Source organism: Aedes albopictus, chromosome 2 (genome assembly GCF_035046485.1).
Source record: "Aedes albopictus strain Foshan chromosome 2, AalbF5, whole genome shotgun sequence".
Taxonomy (NCBI): Eukaryota; Metazoa; Arthropoda; class Insecta; order Diptera; family Culicidae; genus Aedes; species Aedes albopictus.
The window spans coordinates 291,235,443-291,262,987 of NC_085137.1; the positions used below are offsets into that span (position 1 = coordinate 291,235,443).

Sequence of the window (27,545 nt, forward strand, 5' to 3'; positions counted from 1 at the left end):
AGAGTGCAAAATGTATGGTTTATTTGATTCGTGTTTGTGTTAAAACTTTCGTAGTGTCGAATGAAGTTGGTTTGGCTCACCGCACAGCCCTAAAAATTGAAATATCTTCAAATAACCCCGATATCCCCTATTTCTTTGAATTTCCACATGCATCTCCCCCCCGGAGTGGAGTGCAATCAACAAAAGAAGGACCAATCTTATGTCAAATTTCCGATACTATGGAAGTTTCTACACAAATACGAGTCAAATAAGTCATTTATTTTGCACGCCAGTCGGGAATAGCTGAGGATTTTCTCAAAAAGGTGTGAGAAAGAGAGCGTGGGGTAAAACGAGCTCATTATACTACTGATTTACAGCATCGTGCGGCGAATGACACCCTCCTTATCTGAAACTGTAGATTTTTGCCATTTGTGTCAAAAATTCATTCGAATACATCCACTCCGAGCAGAGATATTGAATTTATTCGCGTTTTATACCTATTTTTTCCCACTGTGCAACGTGAGCCGTGAAATTCGCATCATCAGCGGAAGTCGGGCCTACTTCGGGCTCCAGAAGAAGCTGCGGTCGAAAAAGATTCACTCACGAACCAAATGCACCATGTACAAAACGCTAATAAGACCGGTGGTCCTCTACGGACACGAGACATGGACCATGCTCGAGGAGGACCTGCAAGCACTCGGAGTTTTCGAGCGACGCGTGCTAAGGAAGATCATCAACGGTGTGCAGGAGAACGGTATGTGGCGGAGAAGGATTGAAGACTTTATAGCAAATTTGATTCAGAGATAGGCAATAAATAAGGTCAGTTTTTCTCGTTTGATACCCCTCATAAATCCAAACCACAACGAAACTTCACGCACAACGGTGTACCTATTTAAAAATATTGAGGATGCCCATTTTCTGCTTTCCCCTAACAAGCTAATGTCGGCTGTGCCAGGGGTCAAGTATGTGATCTAAACCTTTATTGGTAACATAGGCAGTAAAAAAGCGATTAGAAAACCAACATATACTTAGAGTCTAGGAGTCCAACGATTTAAAAACAAGAAAAAAAAAAAAGAATATCATATTTCATTAAGTATGACATGAAAATCAGTCAAGCAGAATACCCAGATAAAATATTAGTAAGAAAGTTACTACTTATCTTTGCACAGCACAAAGCTGTAGAACTCCGCAGACCAGTCCTCTTCCATTAGCTTCAGCTTCTTCATGGGAGGATCCATCGAACCGTGCTCGACATCCAGGTGCGAATTGTACTGCTCAACAGTGCCGCAAGCTTTCTCGCAAGCCGAGCACACCAATTTTGGGAGGTTAGACTCCATTTTCTGGTTGGGATCATCCACCACCGCCGATGGTTGCTCTTCAGTAGTGGTCTTCTCGACTGCAGCATGACTAGAAGCCGCGTCACAGATTTCCTCTGCAATCGGAGCAATCGTCGTCATGACTCTGAAAGATGGTCCGGCAAGCTCTTGGGCATTGTTTGGGACATGCTTAGAAATCGCCACTGGCATCGCAGCTATCGTGACTGGTGTTTTGCCCTGGTCTTTTGGGACGGCTGTGGCCGTTTTTTCCCTTGGTTTAACCGCGACCGGCTTCAACGGACATTCGGTTGTGAACGGCTTGGATCCGGGGGGCGACGTCGTCATGAAGCCTTTGATTTGAAGAATCTTACCCGCCTTGAACAGTTCGCCAATCAAATCCTGCGGAATTATGACCTCGCCGGTGTAAATGTAGTGCAGCAGCAGATTCATCGTGTTTTCGCTTACTATGGGAGGGATCATCACTACGGCCGCGTGCAGGCGATGTGTCGTCAGATTCTCGAATACGTTTGCGAAATACTGTAATGGAAGGAGTCAGTAGAATTCAATTAAAATTCTGTCGATTGAATCCGGCTTAAATCTTACCGTGCTTGCGTGCGCCAATACGAAACGGTGCGCCTTAATGATCTGAATGCCCACAGGGCCATGAACGCCAAGTGAAACATCGCAGAACTTGGCTTGTCTGGAAGAAAATAACTTAAATTCATGAAAGAACCAAATAATGGTGCGTGTCAATATTTTTATGCAATTACCTGTAGAGGATGTCCACAATGTTGTTCCAACCATGCAGGCAGGAATGCCAACGGATTCGATACTTGCCATCGACGGAGTTCCGAATGATGATAGCGGCTCCCAGCTCCATTACTGCAGGTGCAATGGTGAGGAACAATATTATTCGTACAATACCTAAATTGGTCAGGAGATAGGCAATGGTGTGCTGATTATGTCGTATCGGTATTCAGAACAATCACTAATCCTAAACAAATTTTGATTTGGATTTTAAATTTTTTCGGCAGTCACTGCACTGCACAAACAAGGCAAAAAACGAGCAAAACAACAACAGCTAGCTTGCCGCCAATTTTTTAGGGGTGTCCTGGTACAAAATAATCGAATCATCGTTTGCGACCTTGTTTGCGACTCACTGAAAGCGGGTCGGTCGAAAATTACGTACACTCAGAAATGAGCCATATTTTACGAGACGCGAGACGAGACGTTTCGGATCAGCTGATCGCTCATTTTATGCATGAAAATTTGACAGGAGGTTGCGCCCAAGCCCGTGAGTGTTAATATCAATATCAACACTGTTGTCGTTTCGTAAAATAGACTATTGGACGCTACCTCCTGTCAAAATTCCTTCTTAAAATCGGCTCGTAAAATGGACTATTGAGAGAAATTCTGAACAACACCTCGAACACAGATTTGCCTCGTTATAGATCTGTCTTGCTAAGGGGGGGATGTCTCGTGGGATGTACACTACTCCATTGCACGGTGATGTCATCAAGAAATCGCTCTCTTTCTCTCCTACGGAAAATTTAAAAAAACAACAGGACCAACACCTGTCAAATTTGACAGGTACTGGTACTGTTGTTCTTAAGCTCTCTGAAAAAGCGAAAGAGAAAAAATTTCACCGTGAAGTGGTCTATCAAGTTTTATTTTTGATCGACTATTAAAAACAATATTTTTATTAGGCACCCCTATACTCGTCTTTCGTTTACGGTACGACCGCAAGTTAACGGCCGTTACGCGTCTTTTTTACATTGGGCCGTTGTTTTATCATCAGACACATTTGGAAGTGTTGCCATAGATGAAAATAAAAAAAAAAACACTTTTAAAAAAATGTTAAGCCAGTTTAAATTTGACTCGTAGGTTTGCATTTTGTATACAAGTTTTCGTTTCGCATTGTATAAAATTGATTGATTTATTAGCTTGTGCCTGTGCAGCCTTTGATGCTCTCTTGGGGGAGTGATCCCACAGGAAATTTGACGTTTACTGAGGTCCCCGTTTTCAAAAATTACGAAGGAGTGAGGAAGATAGCACAAATGGGTGCATAGGCTAATACATGGGTGCATGGGCTAATAGCTCGCCTAATAGTGATTGAATCGTGTCAGATAATCTTATGTTTGTGACGATATATAAATGAAAAAAAAAAAAAAAGAATAATAATTATTGAGCTAGGGAACTGCAGTCCATTGGTTTTCTCTTTCGAAATTCCAAGTTTTCACCACATAACCTCTACTCTTAATCGCTTATTCTAATTAAATTAATTGTCTTACGTTTATTATTTAATAAATTTCAATTGGCTTTTACAACGGCTAATTTGATTTTATAGAATTACAGTAGACGTTCGCTCGGTGCAAACGGTTTAACTGCAATGCTTTTTAACTGCAAGTCCGGTAAGTGCAACAAATTTGCAGTTATCGCACCGCTATCTGTCAAAACGGTGCGCCAAGTGAGCCCAAATGAACAGTCATTTAACGTCAATTGATGGGTTCTTGACGTCTATCTGACGTTGCAGTTATCGAAATTTGTTCGCTAAGTGAAACGTAAACATGTTGCAGTTATCGAACGTCTACTGTATAATATTATATAATTAATCTAGATATTATCTAGATTGAGTTTAAATAAGGGCGAAAGTAACATAAGCGAGTTCTCTTCATCGACTCTCTCTTCTATACAAATTAAAATCTAAAATTAAATCAAATTATATATTAAAATTATTAAATCAATATTTTTTTCAAAATTTGAAAACCCAACATGATTTTTCACAAAAAGATTGGCAACACTGTTCTCTTGTTTGTCCCTTTTCATATCGTTGCATTTTCTCCGCCGGTTTGCACGTGGATTTCGTGTTCGTCTCTGCCGGGAAAGCAAGTTCAGCCAATTTTGTGCAAATCCGCCGAAAGGAAAAATGGGCCGTAATCAGTTCCATCATCGCGGTGGTAATCGTGGCGGAGGCAGACCAAGCAATCGGCACCGCGGAGCAGGTGGCCACCATTCATCGTTCAAGCATCGTGGCGGCGGCGGCGGCCAGCATCGGTCCTCGACGCCAAGGGGAGGAAAATTCTCGTTCGGCAATGGACGGCAACAACAGCCGCCAAAAACTCGCGAGCCGGTGGCTGTTTCGAACGTGAAGGAAGATCAGGTATTCATCACGGAGTACGTGACCGAGGGCGAAGGATTCCTGGGGATTTTGAAATCGAGGTAAGTGGTGTGCAATTGTTTACTTTTTATACATGTAGGGTAATTGATCCGATCATGGAGGAGTTAAGCGCTGGGTTCATGTTTAAGGTGACTTGGTGCATCACAGAATTTTCATACACTGGGAAAAAAATCTTCATTCCTTCTATGTGTCCGGGACATGGATTTTTGCAATGGGGGTAAACAAATGTTTTCCATTAGTGCGACTCATACTTTTGATGAGGCACCATACAGCAGCGACTCATACAATTTAGAGCACATACTATTCATGTGCTAATTTGCCTGCGTAATCGGGTATTGGTTGCATATACTTTGGATGTGGTTTGGCACATGGATATTTGCCATTAAGTATGAGGCAATTTTCCTGAGTGTAGGAATAATTGACTTTTTAATTTTCAATGATTGTTTGCCTCGCGTTTTTGAAGTGATAAAAAACGGACAATTCTGCAGTCACGCAGTAGAAAAAGTATCATCACACTCACCACGAGTGAGCATATGGGATGATACATTTTCATCCGAATTTGCGCTTTGGTAACTGAGTTTTATCACTTTGAAATTTCGAGCGAGATTTCAATGATGCTGATGACGCACTACGCGTCGTTAAACCACAATTGTATCGCCCCAAGCAAACTTTTTACACGGATTGAATTGAAAATAATGAAATCCATCCTTAATCTACGGGAAAATAACGAAATTTTTCCACTTTGATGTTGTTATGAGCATTTTATTCGTTTTTATCTGAAAGATCATTGTGTTCCTAATGTTGCGGTATGTGTTCCTAATGTTGCGGTATTTTGTTCCTATTGTTGCGGTATCCCATTGAAATCATATGGGGTACCGCAACATTAGGAACACTACCGCAACAATAGGAACACAGCAGCAAACACATTTCTGAAAATATTTTTTTAAAATAGGTTTTTGGGCAAATCTTAAGCAAACAAATGGTGCAATCTCATAATTTAAGCACCATACATCTATTAAAAATACCTTTTGGTAACATTTCAGTCGAAAAAGTGCTCAATTGCCATTACCGCAACAATAGGTACTACCGCAACGATGGGAACAATTACCCTATGTCAATATGTACCTATCTAGTGGTCATCAATCAATGAGAGTTTAATGAAGGTGTGGAAGAGACACTTCGTGTGCGTGAGATCCGTGTTTGGTGCAAACCATGTCACTACTACAAACAGCGAGCTCCCATAAGAACGCGTGTCAAATAGTGACGTCACTATTTGTGTTTACATTTTTCTTTGCTTACTAATGCATAGCCATCTCTTGTTAGAGTCAAGTCAGGCACTAAAATCCGAGGCACTAAAAAAATTATTTGACCGACCAGCGCGCCAGAATACGTGAACGACAACCTTTGATGATGGCATGAAATATTTCATGAACAGCCTTCATAAATTACGTAAAAACTGATGACAACCAAGCACTAAAATTGCATGCAATATATTTTTGTGCCTCCAGGCTAGCGAATAAAAAAAAGAATATTTAAGATTAGAGCACCTTTAACGGTGCGCTTCTATACCGCGTTTGGCAGCCCTCCATCATTGCAGCAAACTTTACCGGTCGCTGCTGGATGCGCTCGCAAAATAGTAGCGCTTTGGGTGGGTGACCAAATATAGTAGCGGGACAGTTGCGCTGCTAAAAATTATATGGGAATATGACAGCCCTCCCGATACGAATCGGTGGGGGCTGGCTCACCAACACTTCCGGTCCGCTTTAGTGCTTTATGCATCATTGTGGCCAGGTGTTGTTCTAGTTTTTCCAACTGTATTGTAAAGCATGAGCGGTGATCCTTGGCATTCTTGTGTAAATTGGGGTACTCGGAATGTAACCGATTATTGCTGGCAGATGCAGTGGAAAGTTTGTCTTAATACGTATCAATCGTATCTGACAAACGAGAAAAACTGACCTCACTGATTACCTGTCTCTGAGCCAAATTTGGTATAGAGTCTTCAGTCTCCAATTAATCGCTTCATGTTTGATGGAGGCTTTTAATCCAATGGGTTACATAGCCGCTATCCGAATGAAGAGAATAATGTTCCGCGTAATATATCACAAATCAAAAGAGGTGCGGTACATTACGAGGAGCGGATATACTGAATTGGGTACCAGACCAAGTCCCTGCTGGGTGGCGCGAAATAGGTGAGCCATAGACAATAGAATCGTCAATGTCGTAGGGCATAGTATGTGACTATTGTCGAAACAACACTATTTTGGTCATTGTCCAACCAAAATCATAAGCGGCGTCCACTAACACTAAGCGCATAACTAAGTTAGGGTCAAGATTAGGGTGAAATTATTGGTAAAATATAATAACACTAGCCAAGATCACAGGGTTTAACGGTATTAAAGTGAAGGAAGTTAATTATAATTCTTGTAATGAAAATATCACCTTTAACACTTTAATGCGCCTCCAACGGTTCATTGCGAATCGGCTGCTACAGATGGAGTATAGCTGATTTATCAGAAATGCTCGATAAACAGGAGGAACCTGCAAGGGCTTAGTAATTTCTATACTTAGAAAGCAGTTCCAGTCGGTTGAGTCGGGAAGGGTTGCGAGAGTCGTTGTGAAACATAATGAAAACATTTGTGCTTTGTGACGAATCTTCGGATCTTTCTGGAGTCAGCAGACTTGGAATTGTTGTCTGGGCTTTCCACTATTCGGTTAATTTTAACAATCAATATGCAACAAATAATAATATCTCGTGTATTGAAATTGCTCATTCACAGTGCTGACATTGTATTTACTTGTGATTAATATTAATTTTAATTTTCAATATCAGTATTTTCATATGTGATAGGTGTTTTATGAGTAAACCCTAATATGTTTTGAATGTCTAATGCTTAATAATGTTTTCTTGCCATATCAATTTAAAATAACTAAGAAACCAAAACCAAATAGATACTGTGAAAGTGCAGCATTCAATAGTGCTTGCTTATAGATTCGAAGCCAACGGGTGATCAAGACTCAAGACTTAAGACTTAAGACGCATACTTGACGAAATCGACAAAAACTGATTACTTCGTCCTATATATATATTTATACTAATATAAGTGGGCCGCGGAGCTGTGCGGCCCAGTATTTCTTTTTATTTTTTAATTCCAGAAAACGCCATAGTTTTGTAGAAAACTTATCCTGGTACACTCACGAAGTTCCCCAACACAAACGGAAATTGTCCGAAGCAATTAAGATAAGTAAAAACTTTTATAAACAGGCACGCAACTCTTTCTACTACTAGGCAAATAGGATATTAATGTGTTTGCTTATTCATGACATTCGTGGCGGTGCGGAACATTTTATAATATAGATACCGTACTTAACATTTCTTCAATTCACCTTTAAACAACTGATTTTTAAATTTTGTATAAAAACGTGTATCTCAATTATTTTCATCATATTAGTTTTCTTTTATTTCAGAATTTTTAAAGCATTATGGTAGAAAGAGTTGGTGTCATGATCCATGCAAAACTTGAAACTGAAAACTCCTTATTTCCCCCTATGGGTTATAGGGAGGAGCGGGACATTCGAGCCTACTCATCAGTGGAAAGGACTTGCTATGCTAATCGGTTTAGCATAGGGCAGATACAAGTCTACTGGTAGACGTATCGCCCAGCGATTCAACGCAGATTGGCCACGGCCCGGGGGTGCGTTGATTATAACAGAATAACAGAATAACAGAATGACAGCCCTCCCGATACGAATCAGGGTGACTAATTTGATTGCTACCGGTGTGGAAAAGGGTGGTTAAGTCAAAATGGTAGCGCTGCGCGGGTTGCTCGAATAGTAGCCGCCGTTAATGTTGCTCTAAGGCAGGCCAAAAAAGGTGTATGGCGTGACGAATAAAATAAATTTTTAACAAAATAACAGTTTCACCAAACCGTCCCAAACCCACCAAACCAAGCATGGATACTTCATTTTTTTTTTTTCATTTCATTTCATTTTATTGTTTGTTTTAGTCTTAACATATATACACTTTTTCTTGGACTGAGATTTGGAGATCCTTTCATCAGTAACGTTTTTCTTTTACACATATGGCGATTTAAATTCAACTCAATAACACATAATTATCTAGAAAGGAGAAATCGAGGGAAAACCTTTGCAATTGCTTTTAGATTTTGGGATAGTATAAGGAAAGTTTCAGTTATATACTAATATCACAGAGGGCGGGGAATTGTTTGTAATAACGGATTTTCCGACATGTTGCAGCTGTCCCAAAACTTGGGCAGCAGTTTGAAGATGAATTCATCGATGGTGTTGATTCCGGCTACCTGGTGCAGGTCGTTTGTTGGATGATAAGGGTCTAAATTTAACATCATCTTAAGTAGTCGATTTTGTTTGATTTGTAGTTTCTTGCGATGGGTTCTCGCGCAGCTACTCTAAGCTGGGAATCCATACGTTATTGTTGGGCGAATGATGGCCTTGTAGAGCAGTAGTTTACTTGTTTTGTTCAAACGAGATCGACGACATATTAGGGAGTACAGAGATTTGACTAGCTTGTCACACTTCTGTAGGGATTTTTGCACGTGCGATGCAAATTTCAGCTTCTGGTCTAGGTTTAATCCTAGGTACTGCCGTGAATCGCATATCTGTCCCATTTGCATAGGAAATGCAGCAAAGATGGGACTGATATGCGATTCACGGCAGGGTATTTGACCTCTGTTGACCATTCAACTTCGTGTCCTCCTGCGATAACACACCTTTGCGGTAGATACCTAGGGCTACGTCGGTTGGAGAAGTAGATTGCTTGGGTTTTGGCAGGATTGATCTTCATTTTCCATTTCCGTTGGTATTCTTCGAGTGCACTTTGAGCAGCTTGTAACTTTGTTACCACTATTTCAGGATCCCGGTCTGTCGCTATAAAAGCAGTGTCATCCGCAAAGATATAATATTCAGCTCCATCAACCATAACAACATCTGCCGTGAATATGTTATATAAGGTTGGGCTCAAAACTGAACCTTGAGGTACTCCATAAGGAATGTTCTTTCTTCCCGACGACACTCCATTGACGATCACTTGGAAGCTGCGATTTTTGATGAACGATTCAACAATTTTTATCAATCGCACAGGAAAACCAACGGATAACATTTTGTGTAGTATGGAGTCGTGCCACACGGAATCGTAGGCTTTCTCTACATCCAACAGAATCATTCCCGATGATTGTTTGTTGTGAAAACCTGATTTGATGTGGCTAATTAGTCGCACTAATTGGTGATTAGTGGAATGTCCATGTTTAAACCCAAATTGTTCATCTGGGATTACATGAGCTGTCTCTAGGTGCTGTTCCAGCCTAGAGAGAATTGCTCGTTCCAGCAGCTTGCTCAGCGAAGATAGCAAACTGATGGGTCGATAGTTGGAAGGATTCGTAACATCTTTGCCAGGTTTTGGGATAGGTACGATGATCGCATGCTTCCAACCACATGGGAAGTAACAGTGTTTCCGTCCCTAGTTGAAAGAAGACACACTGAGCTATCATCCGACGTGTAGCATGAATACTGAATCGTAAAAAATATGCACTTTGAGGAGTTTTTGTATTTTAGTGGTTCAAAGGAATTTCACTATAGAAAATATTTGACGAATAAAATAAATTTTTAACGAAATAACAGTTTCACCAAACCGTCCCTAGTCGAAAGAAGACACACTGAGCTATCATCCGACGGGTAGCATGGATACTGAATCGTAAAAAATATGCACTTTGAGGAGTTTTTGTATTTTAGTGGTTCAAAGGAATTTCACTATAGAAAATATTTGACGAATAAAATAAATTTTTAACGAAATAACAGTTTCACCAAACCGTCCCTAGTTAAAAGAAGACACTCTGAGCTATCCTCCGACGGGTAGCATGGATACTGAATCGTAAAAAATATGCACTTTGAGGAATTTTTGTATTTTGGGAGTTTCAAGGAATTTCACTATAGAAAATATTTGACGAATAAAATAAATTTTTAACGAAATAACAGTTTCACCAAACCGTCCCTAGTTGAAAGAAGACACACTGAGCTATCATCCGACGGGTAGCATGGATACTGAATCGTAAAAAATATGCACTTTGAGGAGTTTTTGTATTTTAGTGGTTCAAAGGAATTTCACTATAGAAAATATTTGACGAATAAAATAAATTTTTAACGAAATAACAGTTTCACCAAACCGTCCCTAGTTAAAAGAAGACACTCTGAGCTATCATCAGACGGGTAGCATGGATACTGAATCGTAAAAAATATGCACTTTGAGGAATTTTTGTATTTTAGTGGTTTCACGGAATTTCACCATAGAAAATATTTGACGAATAAAATAAATTTTTAACGAAATAACAGTTTCACCAAACCATCCCTAGTCGAAAGAAGACACACTGAGCTATCATCCGACGGGTAGCATGGATACTGAATCGTAAAAAATATGCACTTTGAGGAGTTTTTGTATTTTAGTGGTTCAAAGGAATTTCACTATAGAAAATATTTGACGAATAAAATAAATTTTTAACGAAATAACAGTTTCACCAAACCGTCCCTAGTTGAAAGAAGACACACTGAGCTATCATCCGACGGGTAGCATGGATACTGAATCGTAAAAAATATGCACTTTGAGGAATTTTTGTATTTTGGGAGTTTCAAGGAATTTCACTATAGAAAATATTTGACGAATAAAATAAATTTTTAACGAAATAACAGTTTCACCAAACCGTCCCTAGTTGAAAGAAGACACACTGAGCTATCATCCGATGGGTAGCATGGATACTGAATCGTAAAAAATATGCACTTTGAGGAATTTTTGTATTTTGGGAGTTTCAAGGAATTTCACTATAGAAAATATTTGACGAATAAAATAAATTTTTAACGAAATAACAGTTTCACCAAACCGTCCCTAGTTGAAAGAAGACACACTGAGCTATCATCCGACGGGTAGCATGGATACTGAATCGTAAAAAATATGCACTTTGAGGAGTTTTTGTATTTTAGTGGTTCAAAGGAATTTCACTATAGAAAATATTTGACGAATAAAATAAATTTTTAACGAAATAACAGTTTCACCAAACCGTCCCTAGTTGAAAGAAGACACACTGAGCTATCATCCGACGTGTAGCATGAATACTGAATCGTAAAAAATATGCACTTTGAGGAGTTTTTGTATTTTAGTGGTTCAAAGGAATTTCACTATAGAAAATATTTGACGAATAAAATAAATTTTTAACGAAATAACAGTTTCACCAAACCGTCCCTAGTTGAAAGAAGACACACTGAGCTATCATCCGACGGGTAGCATGGATACTGAATCGTAAAAAATATGCACTTTGAGGAATTTTTGTATTTTGGGAGTTTCAAGGAATTTCACTACAGAAAATATTTGACGAATAAAATAAATTTTTAACGAAATAACAGTTTCACCAAACCGTCCCTAGTCGAAAGAAGACACACTGAGCTATCATCCGACGGGTAGCATGGATACTGAATCGTAAAAAATATGCACTTTGAGGAGTTTTTGTATTTTAGTGGTTCAAAGGAATTTCACTATAGAAAATATTTGACGAATAAAATAAATTTTTAACGAAATAACAGTTTCACCAAACCGTCCCTAGTTGAAAGAAGACACACTGAGCTATCATCCGACGGGTAGCATGGATACTGAATCGTAAAAAATATGCACTTTGAGGAATTTTTGTATTTTGGGAGTTTCAAGGAATTTCACTATAGAAAATATTTGACGAATAAAATAAATTTTTAACGAAATAACAGTTTCACCAAACCGTCGCTAGTTAAAAGAAGACACACTGAGCTATCATCCGACGGGTAGCATGGATACTGAATCGTAAAAAATATGCACTTTCAGGAATTTTTGCATTTTGGGAATATCAAGAAATTTCACTATAGAAAATATTTGACGAATAAAATAAACTTTTAACGAAATAACAGTTTCACCAAACCGTCCCTAGTCGAAAGAAGACACACTGAGCTATCATCCGACGGGTAGCATGGATACTGAATCGTAAAAAATATGCACTTTGAGGAGTTTTTGTGTTTTAGTGGTTCAAAGGAATTTCACTATATAAAATATTTGACGAATAAAATAAATTTTTAACGAAATAACAGTTTCACCAAACCATCCCTAGTTGAAAGAAGACACACTGAGCTATCATCCGACGGGTAGCATGGATACTGAATCGTAAAAAATATGCACTTTGAGGAATTTTTGTATTTTGGGAGTTTCAAGGAATTTCACTATAGAAAATATTTGACGAATAAAATAAATTTTTAACGAAATAACAGTTTCACCAAACCGTCCCTAGTCGAAAGAAGACACACTGAGCTATCATCCGACGGGTAGCATGGATACTGAATCGTAAAGAATATGCACTTTGAGGAGTTTTTGTGTTTTAGTGGTTCAAAGGAATTTCACTATATAAAATATTTGACGAATAAAATAAATTTTTAACGAAATAACAGTTTCACCAAACCATCCCTAGTTGAAAGAAGACACACTGAGCTATCATCCGACGGGTAGCATGGATACTGAATCGTAAAAAATATGCACTTTGAGGAATTTTTGTATTTTGGGAGTTTCAAGGAATTTCACTATAGAAAATATTTGACGAATAAAATAAATTTTTAACGAAATAACAGTTTCACCAAACCGTCCCTAGTCGAAAGAAGACACACTGAGCTATCATCCGACGGGTAGCATGGATACTGAATCGTAAAAAATATGCACTTTGAGGAGTTTTTGTATTTTAGTGGTTCAAAGGAATTTCACTATAGAAAATATTTGACGAATAAAATAAATTTTTAACGAAATAACAGTTTCACCAAACCGTCCCTAGTTGAAAGAAGACACACTGAGCTATCATCCGACGGGTAGCATGGATACTGAATCGTAAAAAATATGCACTTTGAGGAATTTTTGTATTTTAGTGGTTCAAAGGAATTTCACTATAGAAAATATTTGACGAATAAAATAAATTTTTAACGAAATAACAGTTTCACCAAACCGTCCCTAGTCGAAAGAAGACACACTGAGCTATCATCCGACGGGTAGCATGGACACTGAATCGTAAAAAATATGCACTTTGAAGAATTTTTGTATTTTGGGAGTTTCAAGGAATTTCACTATAGAAAATATTTGACGAATAAAATAAATTTTTAACGAAATAACAGTTTCACCAAACCGTCCCTAGTTGAAAGAAGACACACTGAGCTATCATCCGACGGGTAGCATGGATACTGAATCGTAAAAAATATGCACTTTGAGGAATTTTTGTATTTTGGGAGTTTCAAGGAATTTCACTATAGAAAATATTTGACGAATAAAATAAATTTTTAACGAAATAACAGTTTCACCAAACCGTCCCTAGTTGAAAGAAGACACACTGAGCTATCATCCGACGGGTAGCATGGATACTGAATCGTAAAAAATATGCACTTTGAGGAGTTTTTGTATTTTAGTGGTTCAAAGGAATTTCACTATAGAAAATATTTGACGAATAAAATAAATTTTTAACGAAATAACAGTTTCACCAAACCGTCCCTAGTTGAAAAAAGACACACTGAGCTATCATCCGACGGGTAGCATGGATACTGAATCGTAAAAAATATGCACTTTGAGGAATTTTTGTATTTTGGGAGTTTCAAGGAATTTCACTATAGAAAATATTTGACGAATAAAATAAATTTTTAACGAAATAACAGTTTCACCAAACCGTCCCTAGTCGAAAGAAGACACACTGAGCTATCATCCGACGGGTAGCATGGATACTGAATCGTAAAAAATATGCACTTTGAGGAGTTTTTGTATTTTAGTGGTTCAAAGGAATTTCACTATAGAAAATATTTGACGAATAAAATAAATTTTTAACGAAATAACAGTTTCACCAAACCGTCCCTAGTCGAAAGAAGACACACTGAGCTATCATCCGACGGGTAGCATGGATACTGAATCGTAAAAAATATGCACTTTGAGGAATTTTTGTATTTTGGGAGTTTCAAGGAATTTCACTATAGAAAATATTTGACGAATAAAATAAATTTTTAACGAAATAACAGTTTCACCAAACCGTCCCTAGTCGAAAGAAGACACACTGAGCTATCATCCGACGGGTAGCATGGATACTGAATCGTAAAAAATATGCACTTTGAGGAGTTTTTGTATTTTAGTGGTTCAAAGGAATTTCACTATAGAAAATATTTGACGAATAAAATAAATTTTTAACGAAATAACAGTTTCACCAAACCATCCCTAGTTGAAAGAAGACACACTGAGCTATCATCCGACGGGTAGCATGGATACTGAATCGTAAAAAATATGCACTTTGAAGAATTTTTGTATTTTAGTGGTTCAAAGGAATTTCACTATAGAAAATATTTGACGAATAAAATAAATTTTTAACGAAATAACAGTTTCACCAAACCATCCCTAGTCGAAAGAAGACACACTGAGCTATCATCCGACGGGTAGCATGGATACTGAATCGTAAAAAATATGCACTTTGAAGAGTTTTTGTATTTTAGTGGTTCAAAGGAATTTCACTATAGAAAATATTTGACGAATAAAATAAATTTTTAACGAAATAACAGTTTCACCAAACCGTCCCTAGTTAAAAGAAGACACTCTGAGCTATCATCAGACGGGTAGCATGGATACTGAATCGTAAAAAATATGCACTTTGAGGAGTTTTTGTATTTTAGTGGTTCAAAGGAATTTCACTATAGAAAATATTTGACGAATAAAATAAAATTTTAACGAAATAACAGTTTCACCAAACCGTCCCTAGTCGAAAGAAGACACACTGAGCTATCATCCGACGGGTAGCATGGATACTGAATCGTAAAAAATATGCACTTTGAGGAATTTTTGTATTTTGGGAGTTTCAAGGAATTTCACTATAGAAAATATTTGACGAATAAAATAAATTTTTAACGAAATAACAGTTTCACCAAACCATCCCTAGTCGAAAGAAGACACACTGAGCTATCATCCGACGGGTAGCATGGATACTGAATCGTAAAAAATATGCACTTTGAGGAGTTTTTGTATTTTAGTGGTTCAAAGGAATTTCACTATAGAAAATATTTGACGAATAAAATAAAATTTTAACGAAATAACAGTTTCACCAAACCGTCCCTAGTCGAAAGAAGACACACTGAGCTATCATCCGACGGGTAGCATGGATACTGAATCGTAAAAATTATGCACTTTGAGGAGTTTTTGTATTTTAGTGGTTCAAAGGAATTTCACTATAGAAAATATTTGACGAATAAAATAAATTTTTAACGAAATAACAGTTTCACCAAACCGTCCCTAGTTAAAAGAAGACACTCTGAGCTATCATCAGACGGGTAGCATGGATACTGAATCGTAAAAAATATGCACTTTGAGGAGTTTTTGTATTTTAGTGGTTCAAAGGAATTTCACTATAGAAAATATTTGACGAATAAAATAAAATTTTAACGAAATAACAGTTTCACCAAACCGTCCCTAGTCGAAAGAAGACACACTGAGCTATCATCCGACGGGTAGCATGGATACTGAATCGTAAAAAATATGCACTTTGAGGAATTTTTGTATTTTGGGAGTTTCAAGGAATTTCACTATAGAAAATATTTGACGAATAAAATAAATTTTTAACGAAATAACAGTTTCACCAAACCATCCCTAGTCGAAAGAAGACACACTGAGCTATCATCCGACGGGTAGCATGGATACTGAATCGTAAAAAATATGCACTTTGAGGAGTTTTTGTATTTTAGTGGTTCAAAGGAATTTCACTATAGAAAATATTTGACGAATAAAATAAAATTTTAACGAAATAACAGTTTCACCAAACCGTCCCTAGTCGAAAGAAGACACACTGAGCTATCATCCGACGGGTAGCATGGATACTGAATCGTAAAAATTATGCACTTTGAGGAGTTTTTGTATTTTAGTGGTTCAAAGGAATTTCACTATAGAAAATATTTGACGAATAAAATAAAATTTTAACGAAATAACAGTTTCACCAAACCGTCCCTAGTCGAAAGAAGACACACTGAGCTATCATCCGACGGGTAGCATGGATACTGAATCGTAAAAAATATGCACTTTGAGGAGTTTTTGTATTTTAGTGGTTCAAAGGAATTTCACTATAGAAAATATTTGACGAATAAAATAATTTTTTAACGAAATAACAGTTTCACCAAACCGTCCCTAGTCGAAAGAAGACACACTGAGCTATCATCCGACGGGTAGCATGGATACTGAATCGTAAAAAATATGCACTTTGAGGAGTTTTTGTATTTTAGTGGTTCAAAGGAATTTCACTATAGAAAATATTTGACGAATAAAATAATTTTTTAACGAAATAACAGTTTCACCAAACCGTCCCTAGTTGAAAGAAGACACACTGAGCTATCATCCGACGGGTAGCATGGATACTGAATCGTAAAAAATATGCACTTTGAGGAATTTTTGTATTTTAGTGGTTCAAAGGAATTTCACTATAGAAAATATTTGACGAATAAAATAAAATTTTAACGAAATAACAGTTTCACCAAACCGTCCCTAGTCGAAAGAAGACACACTGAGCTATCATCCGACGGGTAGCATGGATACTGAATCGTAAAAAATATGCACTTTGAGGAGTTTTTGTATTTTAGTGGTTCAAAGGAATTTCACTATAGAAAATATTTGACGAATAAAATAATTTTTTAACGAAATAACAGTTTCACCAAACCGTCCCTAGTCGAAAGAAGACACACTGAGCTATCATCCGACGGGTAGCATGGATACTGAATCGTAAAAAATATGCACTTTGAGGAGTTTTTGTATTTTAGTGGTTCAAAGGAATTTCACTATAGAAAATATTTGACGAATAAAATAATTTTTTAACGAAATAACAGTTTCACCAAACCGTCCCTAGTTGAAAGAAGACACACTGAGCTATCATCCGACGGGTAGCATGGATACTGAATCGTAAAAAATATGCACTTTGAGGAATTTTTGTATTTTAGTGGTTCAAAGGAATTTCACTATAGAAAATATTTGACGAATAAAATAAAATTTTAACGAAATAACAGTTTCACCAAACCGTCCCTAGTCGAAAGAAGACACACTGAGCTATCATCCGACGGGTAGCATGGATACTGAATCGTAAAAAATATGCACTTTGAGGAGTTTTTGTATTTTAGTGGTTCAAAGGAATTTCACTATAGAAAATATTTGACGAATAAAATAATTTTTTAACGAAATAACAGTTTCACCAAACCGTCCCTAGTTGAAAGAAGACACACTGAGCTATCATCCGACGGGTAGCATGGATACTGAATCGTAAAAAATATGCACTTTGAGGAATTTTTGTATTTTGGGAGTTTCAAGGAATTTCACTATAGAAAATATTTGACGAATAAAATAAATTTTTAACGAAATAACAGTTTCACCAAACCGTCCCTAGTTGAAAGAAGACACACTGAGCTATCATCCGACGAGTAGCATGGATACTGAATCGTAAAAAAATATGCACTTTTTAAATATTTTCTATAGTGAAATTCCTTGAAACTCCCAAAATACAAAAATTCCTCAAAGTGCATATTTTTTACGATTCAGTATCCATGCTGCCCGTCGGATGATAGCTCAGTGTGTCTTCTTTCAACTAGGGACGGTTTGGTGAAACTGTTATTTCGTTAAAAATTTATTTTATTCGTCAAATATTTTCTATAGTGAAATTCCTTTGAACCACTAAAATACAAAAACTCCTCAAAGTGCATATTTTTTACGATTCAGTATTCATGCTACACGTCGGATGATAGCTCAGTGTGTCTTCTTTCGACTAGGGATGGTTTGGTGAAACTGTTATTTCGTTAAAAATTTATTTTATTCGTCGAATATTTTCTATAGTGAAATTCCTTGAAACTCCCAAAATACAAAAATTCCTCAAAGTGCATATTTTTTACGATTCAGTATCCATGCTACTCGTCGGATGATAGCTCAGTGTGTCTTCTTTCAACTAGGGACGGTTTGGTGAAACTGTTATTTCGTTAAAAATTTATTTTATTCGTCAAATATTTTCTATAGTGAAATTCCTTTGAACCACTAAAATACAAAAACTCCTCAAAGTGCATATTTTTTACGATTCAGTATCCATGCTACCCGTCGGATGATAGCTCAGTGTGTCTTCTTTCGACTAGGGATGGTTTGGTGAAACTGTTATTTCGTTAAAAATTTATTTTATTCGTCGAATATTTTCTATAGTGAAATTCCTTGAAACTCCCGAAATACAAAAATTCCTCAAAGTGCATATTTTTTTACGATTCAGTATCCATGCTACCCGTCGGATGATAGCTCAGTGTGTCTTCTTTCAACTAGGGACGGTTTGGTGAAACTGTTATTTCGTTAAAAATTTATTTTATTCGTCAAATATTTTCTATAGTGAAATTTCTTGATATTCCCAAAATGCAAAAATTCCTGAAAGTGCATATTTTTTACGATTCAGTATCCATGCTACCCGTCGGATGATAGCTCAGAGTGTCTTCTTTTAACTAGCGACGGTTTGGTGAAACTGTTATTTCGTTAAAAATTTATTTAATTCGTCAAATATTTTCTATAGTGAAATTCCTTTGAACCACTAAAATACAAAAACTCCTCAAAGTGCATATTTTTTACGATTCAGTATCCATGCTACTCGTCGGATGATAGCTCAGTGTGTCTTCTTTCAACTAGGGACGGTTTGGTGAAGCTGTTATTTCGTTAAAAATTTATTTTATTCGTCAAATATTTTCTATAGTGAAATTCCTTGAAACTCCCAAAATACAAAAATTCCTCAAAGTGCATATTTTTTACGATTCAGTATCCATGCTACCCGTCGGATGATAGCTCAGTGTGTCTTCTTTCAACTAGGGACGGTTTGGTGAAACTGTTATTTCGTTAAAAATTTATTTTATTCGTCAAATATTTTCTATAGTGAAATTCCTTGAAACTCCCAAAATACAAAAATTCCTCAAAGTGCATATTTTTTACGATTCAGTATCCATGCTACCCGTCGGATGATAGCTCAGTGTGTCTTCTTTCAACTAGGGACGGTTTGGTGAAACTGTTATTTCGTTAAAAATTTATTTTATTCGTCAAATATTTTCTATAGTGAAATTCCTTTGAACCACTAAAATACAAAAACTCCTCAAAGTGCATATTTTTTACGATTCAGTATTCATGCTACACGTCGGATGATAGCTCAGTGTGTCTTCTTTCGACTAGGGATGGTTTGGTGAAACTGTTATTTCGTTAAAAATTTATTTTATTCGTCGAATATTTTCTATAGTGAAATTCCTTGAAACTCCCAAAATACAAAAATTCCTCAAAGTGCATATTTTTTACGATTCAGTATCCATGCTACTCGTCGGATGATAGCTCAGTGTGTCTTCTTTCAACTAGGGACGGTTTGGTGAAACTGTTATTTCGTTAAAAATTTATTTTATTCGTCAAATATTTTCTATAGTGAAATTCCTTTGAACCACTAAAATACAAAAACTCCTCAAAGTGCATATTTTTTACGATTCAGTATCCATGCTACCCGTCGGATGATAGCTCAGTGTGTCTTCTTTCGACTAGGGATGGTTTGGTGAAACTGTTATTTCGTTAAAAATTTATTTTATTCGTCGAATATTTTCTATAGTGAAATTCCTTGAAACTCCCAAAATGCAAAAATTCCTGAAAGTGCATATTTTTTACGATTCAGTATCCATGCTACCCGTCGGATGATAGCTCAGTGTGTCTTCTTTCAACTAGGGACGGTTTGGTGAAACTGTTATTTCGTTAAAAATTTATTTTATTCGTCAAATATTTTCTATAGTGAAATTTCTTGATATTCCCAAAATGCAAAAATTCCTGAAAGTGCATATTTTTTACGATTCAGTATCCATGCTACCCGTCAGATGATAGCTCAGAGTGTCTTCTTTTAACTAGCGACGGTTTGGTGAAACTGTTATTTCGTTAAAAATTTATTTTATTCGTCAAATATTTTCTATAGTGAAATTCCTTTGAACCACTAAAATACAAAAACTCCTCAAAGTGCATATTTTTTACGATTCAGTATCCATGCTACTCGTCGGATGATAGCTCAGTGTGTCTTCTTTCAACTAGGGACGGTTTGGTGAAGCTGTTATTTCGTTAAAAATTTATTTTATTCGTCAAATATTTTCTATAGTGAAATTCCTTGAAACTCCCAAAATACAAAAATTCCTCAAAGTGCATATTTTTTACGATTCAGTATCCATGCTACCCGTCGGATGATAGCTCAGTGTGTCTTCTTTCAACTAGGGACGGTTTGGTGAAACTGTTATTTCGTTAAAAATTTATTTTATTCGTCAAATATTTTCTATAGTGAAATTCCTTTGAACCACTAAAATACAAAAACTCCTCAAAGTGCATATTTTTTACGATTCAGTATTCATGCTACACGTCGGATGATAGCTCAGTGTGTCTTCTTTCGACTAGGGATGGTTTGGTGAAACTGTTATTTCGTTAAAAATTTATTTTATTCGTCGAATATTTTCTATAGTGAAATTCCTTGAAACTCCCAAAATACAAAAATTCCTCAAAGTGCATATTTTTTACGATTCAGTATCCATGCTACTCGTCGGATGATAGCTCAGTGTGTCTTCTTTCAACTAGGGACGGTTTGGTGAAACTGTTATTTCGTTAAAAATTTATTTTATTCGTCAAATATTTTCTATAGTGAAATTCCTTTGAACCACTAAAATACAAAAACTCCTCAAAGTGCATATTTTTTACGATTCAGTATCCATGCTACCCGTCGGATGATAGCTCAGTGTGTCTTCTTTCGACTAGGGATGGTTTGGTGAAACTGTTATTTCGTTAAAAATTTATTTTATTCGTCGAATATTTTCTATAGTGAAATTCCTTGAAACTCCCAAAATGCAAAAATTCCTGAAAGTGCATATTTTTTACGATTCAGTATCCATGCTACCCGTCGGATGATAGCTCAGTGTGTCTTCTTTCAACTAGGGACGGTTTGGTGAAACTGTTATTTCGTTAAAAATTTATTTTATTCGTCAAATATTTTCTATAGTGAAATTTCTTGATATTCCCAAAATGCAAAAATTCCTGAAAGTGCATATTTTTTACGATTCAGTATCCATGCTACCCGTCAGATGATAGCTCAGAGTGTCTTCTTTTAACTAGCGACGGTTTGGTGAAACTGTTATTTCGTTAAAAATTTATTTTATTCGTCAAATATTTTCTATAGTGAAATTCCTTTGAACCACTAAAATACAAAAACTCCTCAAAGTGCATATTTTTTACGATTCAGTATCCATGCTACTCGTCGGATGATAGCTCAGTGTGTCTTCTTTCAACTAGGGACGGTTTGGTGAAGCTGTTATTTCGTTAAAAATTTATTTTATTCGTCAAATATTTTCTATAGTGAAATTCCTTGAAACTCCCAAAATACAAAAATTCCTCAAAGTGCATATTTTTTACGATTCAGTATCCATGCTACCCGTCGGATGATAGCTCAGTGTGTCTTCTTTCAACTAGGGACGGTTTGGTGAAACTGTTATTTCGTTAAAAATTTATTTTATTCGTCAAATATTTTCTATAGTGAAATTCCTTGAAACTCCCAAAATACAAAAATTCCTCAAAGTGCATATTTTTTACGATTCAGTATCCATGCTACCCGTCAGATGATAGCTCAGTGTGTCTTCTTTCAACTAGGGACGGTTTGGTGAAACTGTTATTTCGTTAAAAATTTATTTTATTCGTCAAATATTTTCTATAGTGAAATTTCTTGATATTCCCAAAATGCAAAAATTCCTGAAAGTGCATATTTTTTACGATTCAGTATCCATGCTACCCGTCGGATGATAGCTCAGTGTGTCTTCTTTTAACTAGCGACGGTTTGGTGAAACTGTTATTTCGTTAAAAATTTATTTTATTCGTCAAATATTTTCGATAGTGAAATTCCTTTGAACCACTAAAATACAAAAACTCCTCAAAGTGCATATTTTTTACGATTCAGTATCCATGCTACCCGTCGGATGATAGCTCAGTGTGTCTTCTTTCAACTAGGGACGGTTTGGTGAAACTGTTATTTCGTTAAAAATTTATTTTATTCGTCAAATATTTTCTATAGTGAAATTCCTTGAAACTCCCAAAATACAAAAATTCCTCAAAGTGCATATTTTTTACGATTCAGTATCCATGCTACCCGTCGGATGATAGCTCAGTGTGTCTTCTTTCAACTAGGGACGGTTTGGTGAAACTGTTATTTCGTTAAAAATTTATTTTATTCGTCAAATATTTTCTATAGTGAAATTCCTTGAAACTCCCAAAATACAAAAATTCCTCAAAGTGCATATTTTTTACGATTCAGTATCCATGCTACCCGTCGGATGATAGCTCAGTGTGTCTTCTTTCAACTAGGGACGGTTTGGTGAAACTGTTATTTCGTTAAAAATTTATTTTATTCGTCAAATATTTTCTATAGTGAAATTCCTTGAAACTCCCAAAATACAAAAATTCCTCAAAGTGCATATTTTTTACGATTCAGTATCCATGCTACCCGTCGGATGATAGCTCAGTGTGTCTTCTTTCAACTAGGGACGGTTTGGTGAAACTGTTATTTCGTTAAAAATTTATTTTATTCGTCAAATATTTTCTATAGTGAAATTCCTTTGAACCACTAAAATACAAAAACTCCTCAAAGTGCATATTTTTTACGATTCAGTATCCATGCTACCCGTCGGATGATAGCTCAGTGTGTCTTCTTTCAACTAGGGACGGTTTGGTGAAACTGTTATTTCGTTAAAAATTTATTTTATTCGTCAAATATTTTCTATAGTGAAATTCCTTTGAACCACTAAAATACAAAAACTCCTCAAAGTGCATATTTTTTACGATTCAGTATCCATGCTACCCGTCTGATGATAGCTCAGAGTGTCTTCTTTTAACTAGGGACGGTTTGGTGAAACTGTTATTTCGTTAAAAATTTATTTTATTCGTCAAATATTTTCTATAGTGAAATTCCTTTGAACCACTAAAATACAAAAACTCCTCAAAGTGCATATTTTTTACGATTCAGTATCCATGCTACCCGTCGGATGATAGCTCAGTGTGTCTTCTTTCGACTAGGGACGGTTTGGTGAAACTGTTATTTCGTTAAAAATTTATTTTATTCGTCAAATATTTTCTATAGTGAAATTCCTTTGAACCACTAAAATACAAAAACTCCTCAAAGTGCATATTTTTTACGATTCAGTATTCATGCTTCCCGTCGGATGATAGCTCTGTGTGTCTTCTTTCAACTAGGGACGGTTTGGTGAAACTGTTATTTCGTTAAAAATTTATTTTATTCGTCAAATATTTTCTATAGTGAAATTCCTTTGAACCACTAAAATACAAAAACTCCTCAAAGTGCATATTTTTTACGATTCAGTATTCATGCTACACGTCGGATGATAGCTCAGTGTGTCTTCTTTCGACTAGGGATGGTTTGGTGAAACTGCTATTTCGTTAAAAATTTATTTTATTCGTCAAATATTTTCTATAGTGAAATTCCTTGAAACTCCCAAAATACAAAAATTCCTCAAAAAGCATATTTTTTACGATTCAGTATCCATGCTACTCGTCGGATGATAGCTCAGTGTGTCTTCTTTCAACTAGGGACGGTTTGGTGAAACTGTTATTTCGTTAAAAATTTATTTTATTCGTCAAATATTTTCTATAGTGAAATTCCTTTGAACCACTAAAATACAAAAACTCCTCAAAGTGCATATTTTATACGATTCAGTATCCATGCTACCCGTCGGATGATAGCTCAGTGTGTCTTCTTTCGACTAGGGATGGTTTGGTGAAACTGTTATTTCGTTAAAAATTTATTTTATTCGTCGAATATTTTCTATAGTGAAATTCCTTGAAACTCCCAAAATACAAAAATTCCTCAAAGTGCATATTTTTTACGATTCAGTATCCATGCTACCCGTCGGATGATAGCTCAGTGTGTCTTCTTTCAACTAGGGACGGTTTGGTGAAACTGTTATTTCGTTAAAAATTTATTTTATTCGTCAAATATTTTCTATAGTGAAATTTCTTGATATTCCCAAAATGCAAAAATTCCTGAAAGTGCATATTTTTTACGATTCAGTATCCATGCTACTCGTCGGATGATAGCTCAGTGTGTCTTCTTTCAACTAGGGACGGTTTGGTGAAACTGTTATTTCGTTAAAAATTTATTTTATTCGTCAAATATTTTCTATAGTGAAATTTCTTGATATTCCCAAAATGCAAAAATTCCTGAAAGTGCATATTTTTTACGATTCAGTATCCATGCTACCCGTCGGATGATAGCTCAGTGTGTCTTCTTTCGACTAGGGATGGTTTGGTGAAACTGTTATTTCGTTAAAAATTTATTTTATTCGTCAAATATTTTCTATAGTGAAATTCCTTTGAACCACTAAAATACAAAAACTCCTCAAAGTGCATATTTTTTACGATTCAGTATCCATGCTACCCGTCGGATGATAGCTCAGTGTGTCTTCTTTCGACTAGGGACGGTTTGGTGAAACTGTTATTTCGTTAAAAATTTATTTTATTCGTCAAATATTATCTATGGTGAAATTCATTGAAACCTCCAAAATGCAAAAATTCCACAAAGTGCATATTTTTTACGATTCAGTATCCATGCTACCCGTCAGATGATAGCTCAGTGTGTCTTCTTTCAACTAGGGACGGTTTGGTGAAACTGTTATTTCGTTAAAAATTTATTTTATTCGTCAAATATTTTCTATAGTGAAATTCCTTGAAACTCCCAAAATACAAAAATTCCTCAAAGTGCATATTTTTTACGATTCAGTATCCATGCTACCCGTCAGATGATAGCTCAGTGTGTCTTCTTTCAACTAGGGACGGTTTGGTGAAACTGTTATTTCGTTAAAAATTTATTTTATTCGTCAAATATTTTCTATAGTGAAATTCCTTGAAACTCCCAAAATACAAAAATTCCTCAAAGTGCATATTTTTTACGATTCAGTATCCATGCTACCCGTCAGATGATAGCTCAGTGTGTCTTCTTTCAACTAGGGACGGTTTGGTGAAACTGTTATTTCGTTAAAAATTTATTTTATTCGTCAAATATTATCTATGGTGAAATTCATTGAAACCTCCAAAATGCAAAAATTCCACAAAGTGCATATTTTTTACGATTCAGTATCCATGCTACCCGTCGGATGATAGCTCAGTGTGTCTTCTTTCAACTAGGGACGGTTTGGTGAAACTGTTATTTCGTTAAAAATTTATTTTATTCGTCAAATATTTTCTATAGTGAAATTCCTTGAAACTCCCAAAATACAAAAACTCCTCAAAGTGCATATTTTTTACGATTCAGTATCCATGCTACTCGTCGGATAATAGCTCAGTGTGTCTTCTTTCAACTAGGGACGGTTTGGTGAAACTGTTATTTCGTTAAAAATTTATTTTATTCGTCAAATATTTTCTATAGTGAAATTCCTTGAAACTCCCAAAATACAAAAATTCCTCAAAGTGCATATTTTTTTACGATTCAGTATCCATGCTACTCGTCGGATGATAGCTCAGTGTGTCTTCTTTCAACTAGGGACGGTTTGGTGAAACTGTTATTTCGTTAAAAATTTATTTTATTCGTCAAATATTTTCTATGGTGTAATTTCTATAAACCACTCAAATACAAAAATTCCTCAAAGTGCATATTTTTTACGATTCAGTATCCATGCTACCCGACGGATGATAGCTCAGAGTGTCTTCTTTCAACTAGAGACGGTTTGGTGAAACTGTTATTTCGTTAAAAATTTATTTTATTCGTCAAATATTTTCTATGGTGAAATTCCTTTATACCACTAAAATACAAAAAATCCACAAAGTGCATATTTTTTACGATTCAGTATCCATGCTACCCGTCGGATGATAGCACAGAGTATCTTTCTTAAACTAGAGATGGTTTGGTGAAACTGTTATTTCGTTAAAAATTTATTTTATTCGTCAAATATTTTCTATAGTGAAATTCCTTGAAACTCCCAAAATACAAAAATTCCTCAAAGTGCATATTTTTTACGATTCAGTATCCATGCTACTCGTCGGATGATAGCTCAGTGTGTCTTCTTTCAACTAGGGACGGTTTGGTGAAACTGTTATTTCGTTAAAAATTTATTTTATTCGTCAAATATTTTCTATAGTGAAATTCCTTTGAACCACTAAAATACAAAAACTCCTCAAAGTGCATATTTTATACGATTCAGTATCCATGCTACCCGTCGGATGATAGCTCAGTGTGTCTTCTTTCGACTAGGGATGGTTTGGTGAAACTGTTATTTCGTTAAAAATTTATTTTATTCGTCGAATATTTTCTATAGTGAAATTCCTTGAAACTCCCAAAATACAAAAATTCCTCAAAGTGCATATTTTTTACGATTCAGTATCCATGCTACCCGTCGGATGATAGCTCAGTGTGTCTTCTTTCAACTAGGGACGGTTTGGTGAAACTGTTATTTCGTTAAAAATTTATTTTATTCGTCAAATATTTTCTATAGTGAAATTTCTTGATATTCCCAAAATGCAAAAATTCCTGAAAGTGCATATTTTTTACGATTCAGTATCCATGCTACTCGTCGGATAATAGCTCAGTGTGTCTTCTTTCAACTAGGGACGGTTTGGTGAAACTGTTATTTCGTTAAAAATTTATTTTATTCGTCAAATATTTTCTATAGTGAAATTTCTTGATATTCCCAAAATGCAAAAATTCCTGAAAGTGCATATTTTTTACGATTCAGTATCCATGCTACTCGTCGGATAATAGCTCAGTGTGTCTTCTTTCAACTAGGGACGGTTTGGTGAAACTGTTATTTCGTTAAAAATTTATTTTATTCGTCAAATATTTTCTATAGTGAAATTCCTTGAAACTCCCAAAATACAAAAATTCCTCAAAGTGCATATTTTTTTACGATTCAGTATCCATGCTACTCGTCGGATGATAGCTCAGTGTGTCTTCTTTCAACTAGGGACGGTTTGGTGAAACTGTTATTTC

The 27,545-nt window shown here is 35.9% G+C and overlaps 2 protein-coding genes across 2 annotated transcripts in view; one reads left to right on the plus strand and one right to left on the minus strand.

Moving 5' to 3' along the window:
* Nucleotides 1–538: 538 nt before the first annotated feature.
* On the minus strand, nt 539–2,177 carry LOC134288166 (zinc finger and BTB domain-containing protein 45-like). The gene is made up of 3 exons (XM_062852083.1): nt 2,066–2,177; nt 1,899–1,995; nt 539–1,832 (listed from the first exon to the last, which is right to left on the minus strand). Exons 1-3 carry the CDS (start codon nt 2,173–2,175, stop codon nt 1,131–1,133), a joined length of 909 nt encoding a protein of 302 aa, XP_062708067.1. The 5' UTR covers nt 2,176–2,177; the 3' UTR covers nt 539–1,130.
* A 1,927-nt stretch (nt 2,178–4,104) lies between these two features.
* LOC109410293 (pseudouridylate synthase 7 homolog) overlaps nt 4,105–27,545 on the plus strand; it is a 29,933-nt gene continuing 6,492 nt past the window's right edge. Inside the window, exon 1 of the mRNA XM_062852079.1 lies at nt 4,105–4,514. Within this exon, the coding sequence (XP_062708063.1) occupies nt 4,222–4,514 (293 nt within the window). The 5' untranslated portion in view covers nt 4,105–4,221. The remainder of the gene's footprint in view (nt 4,515–27,545) is intronic.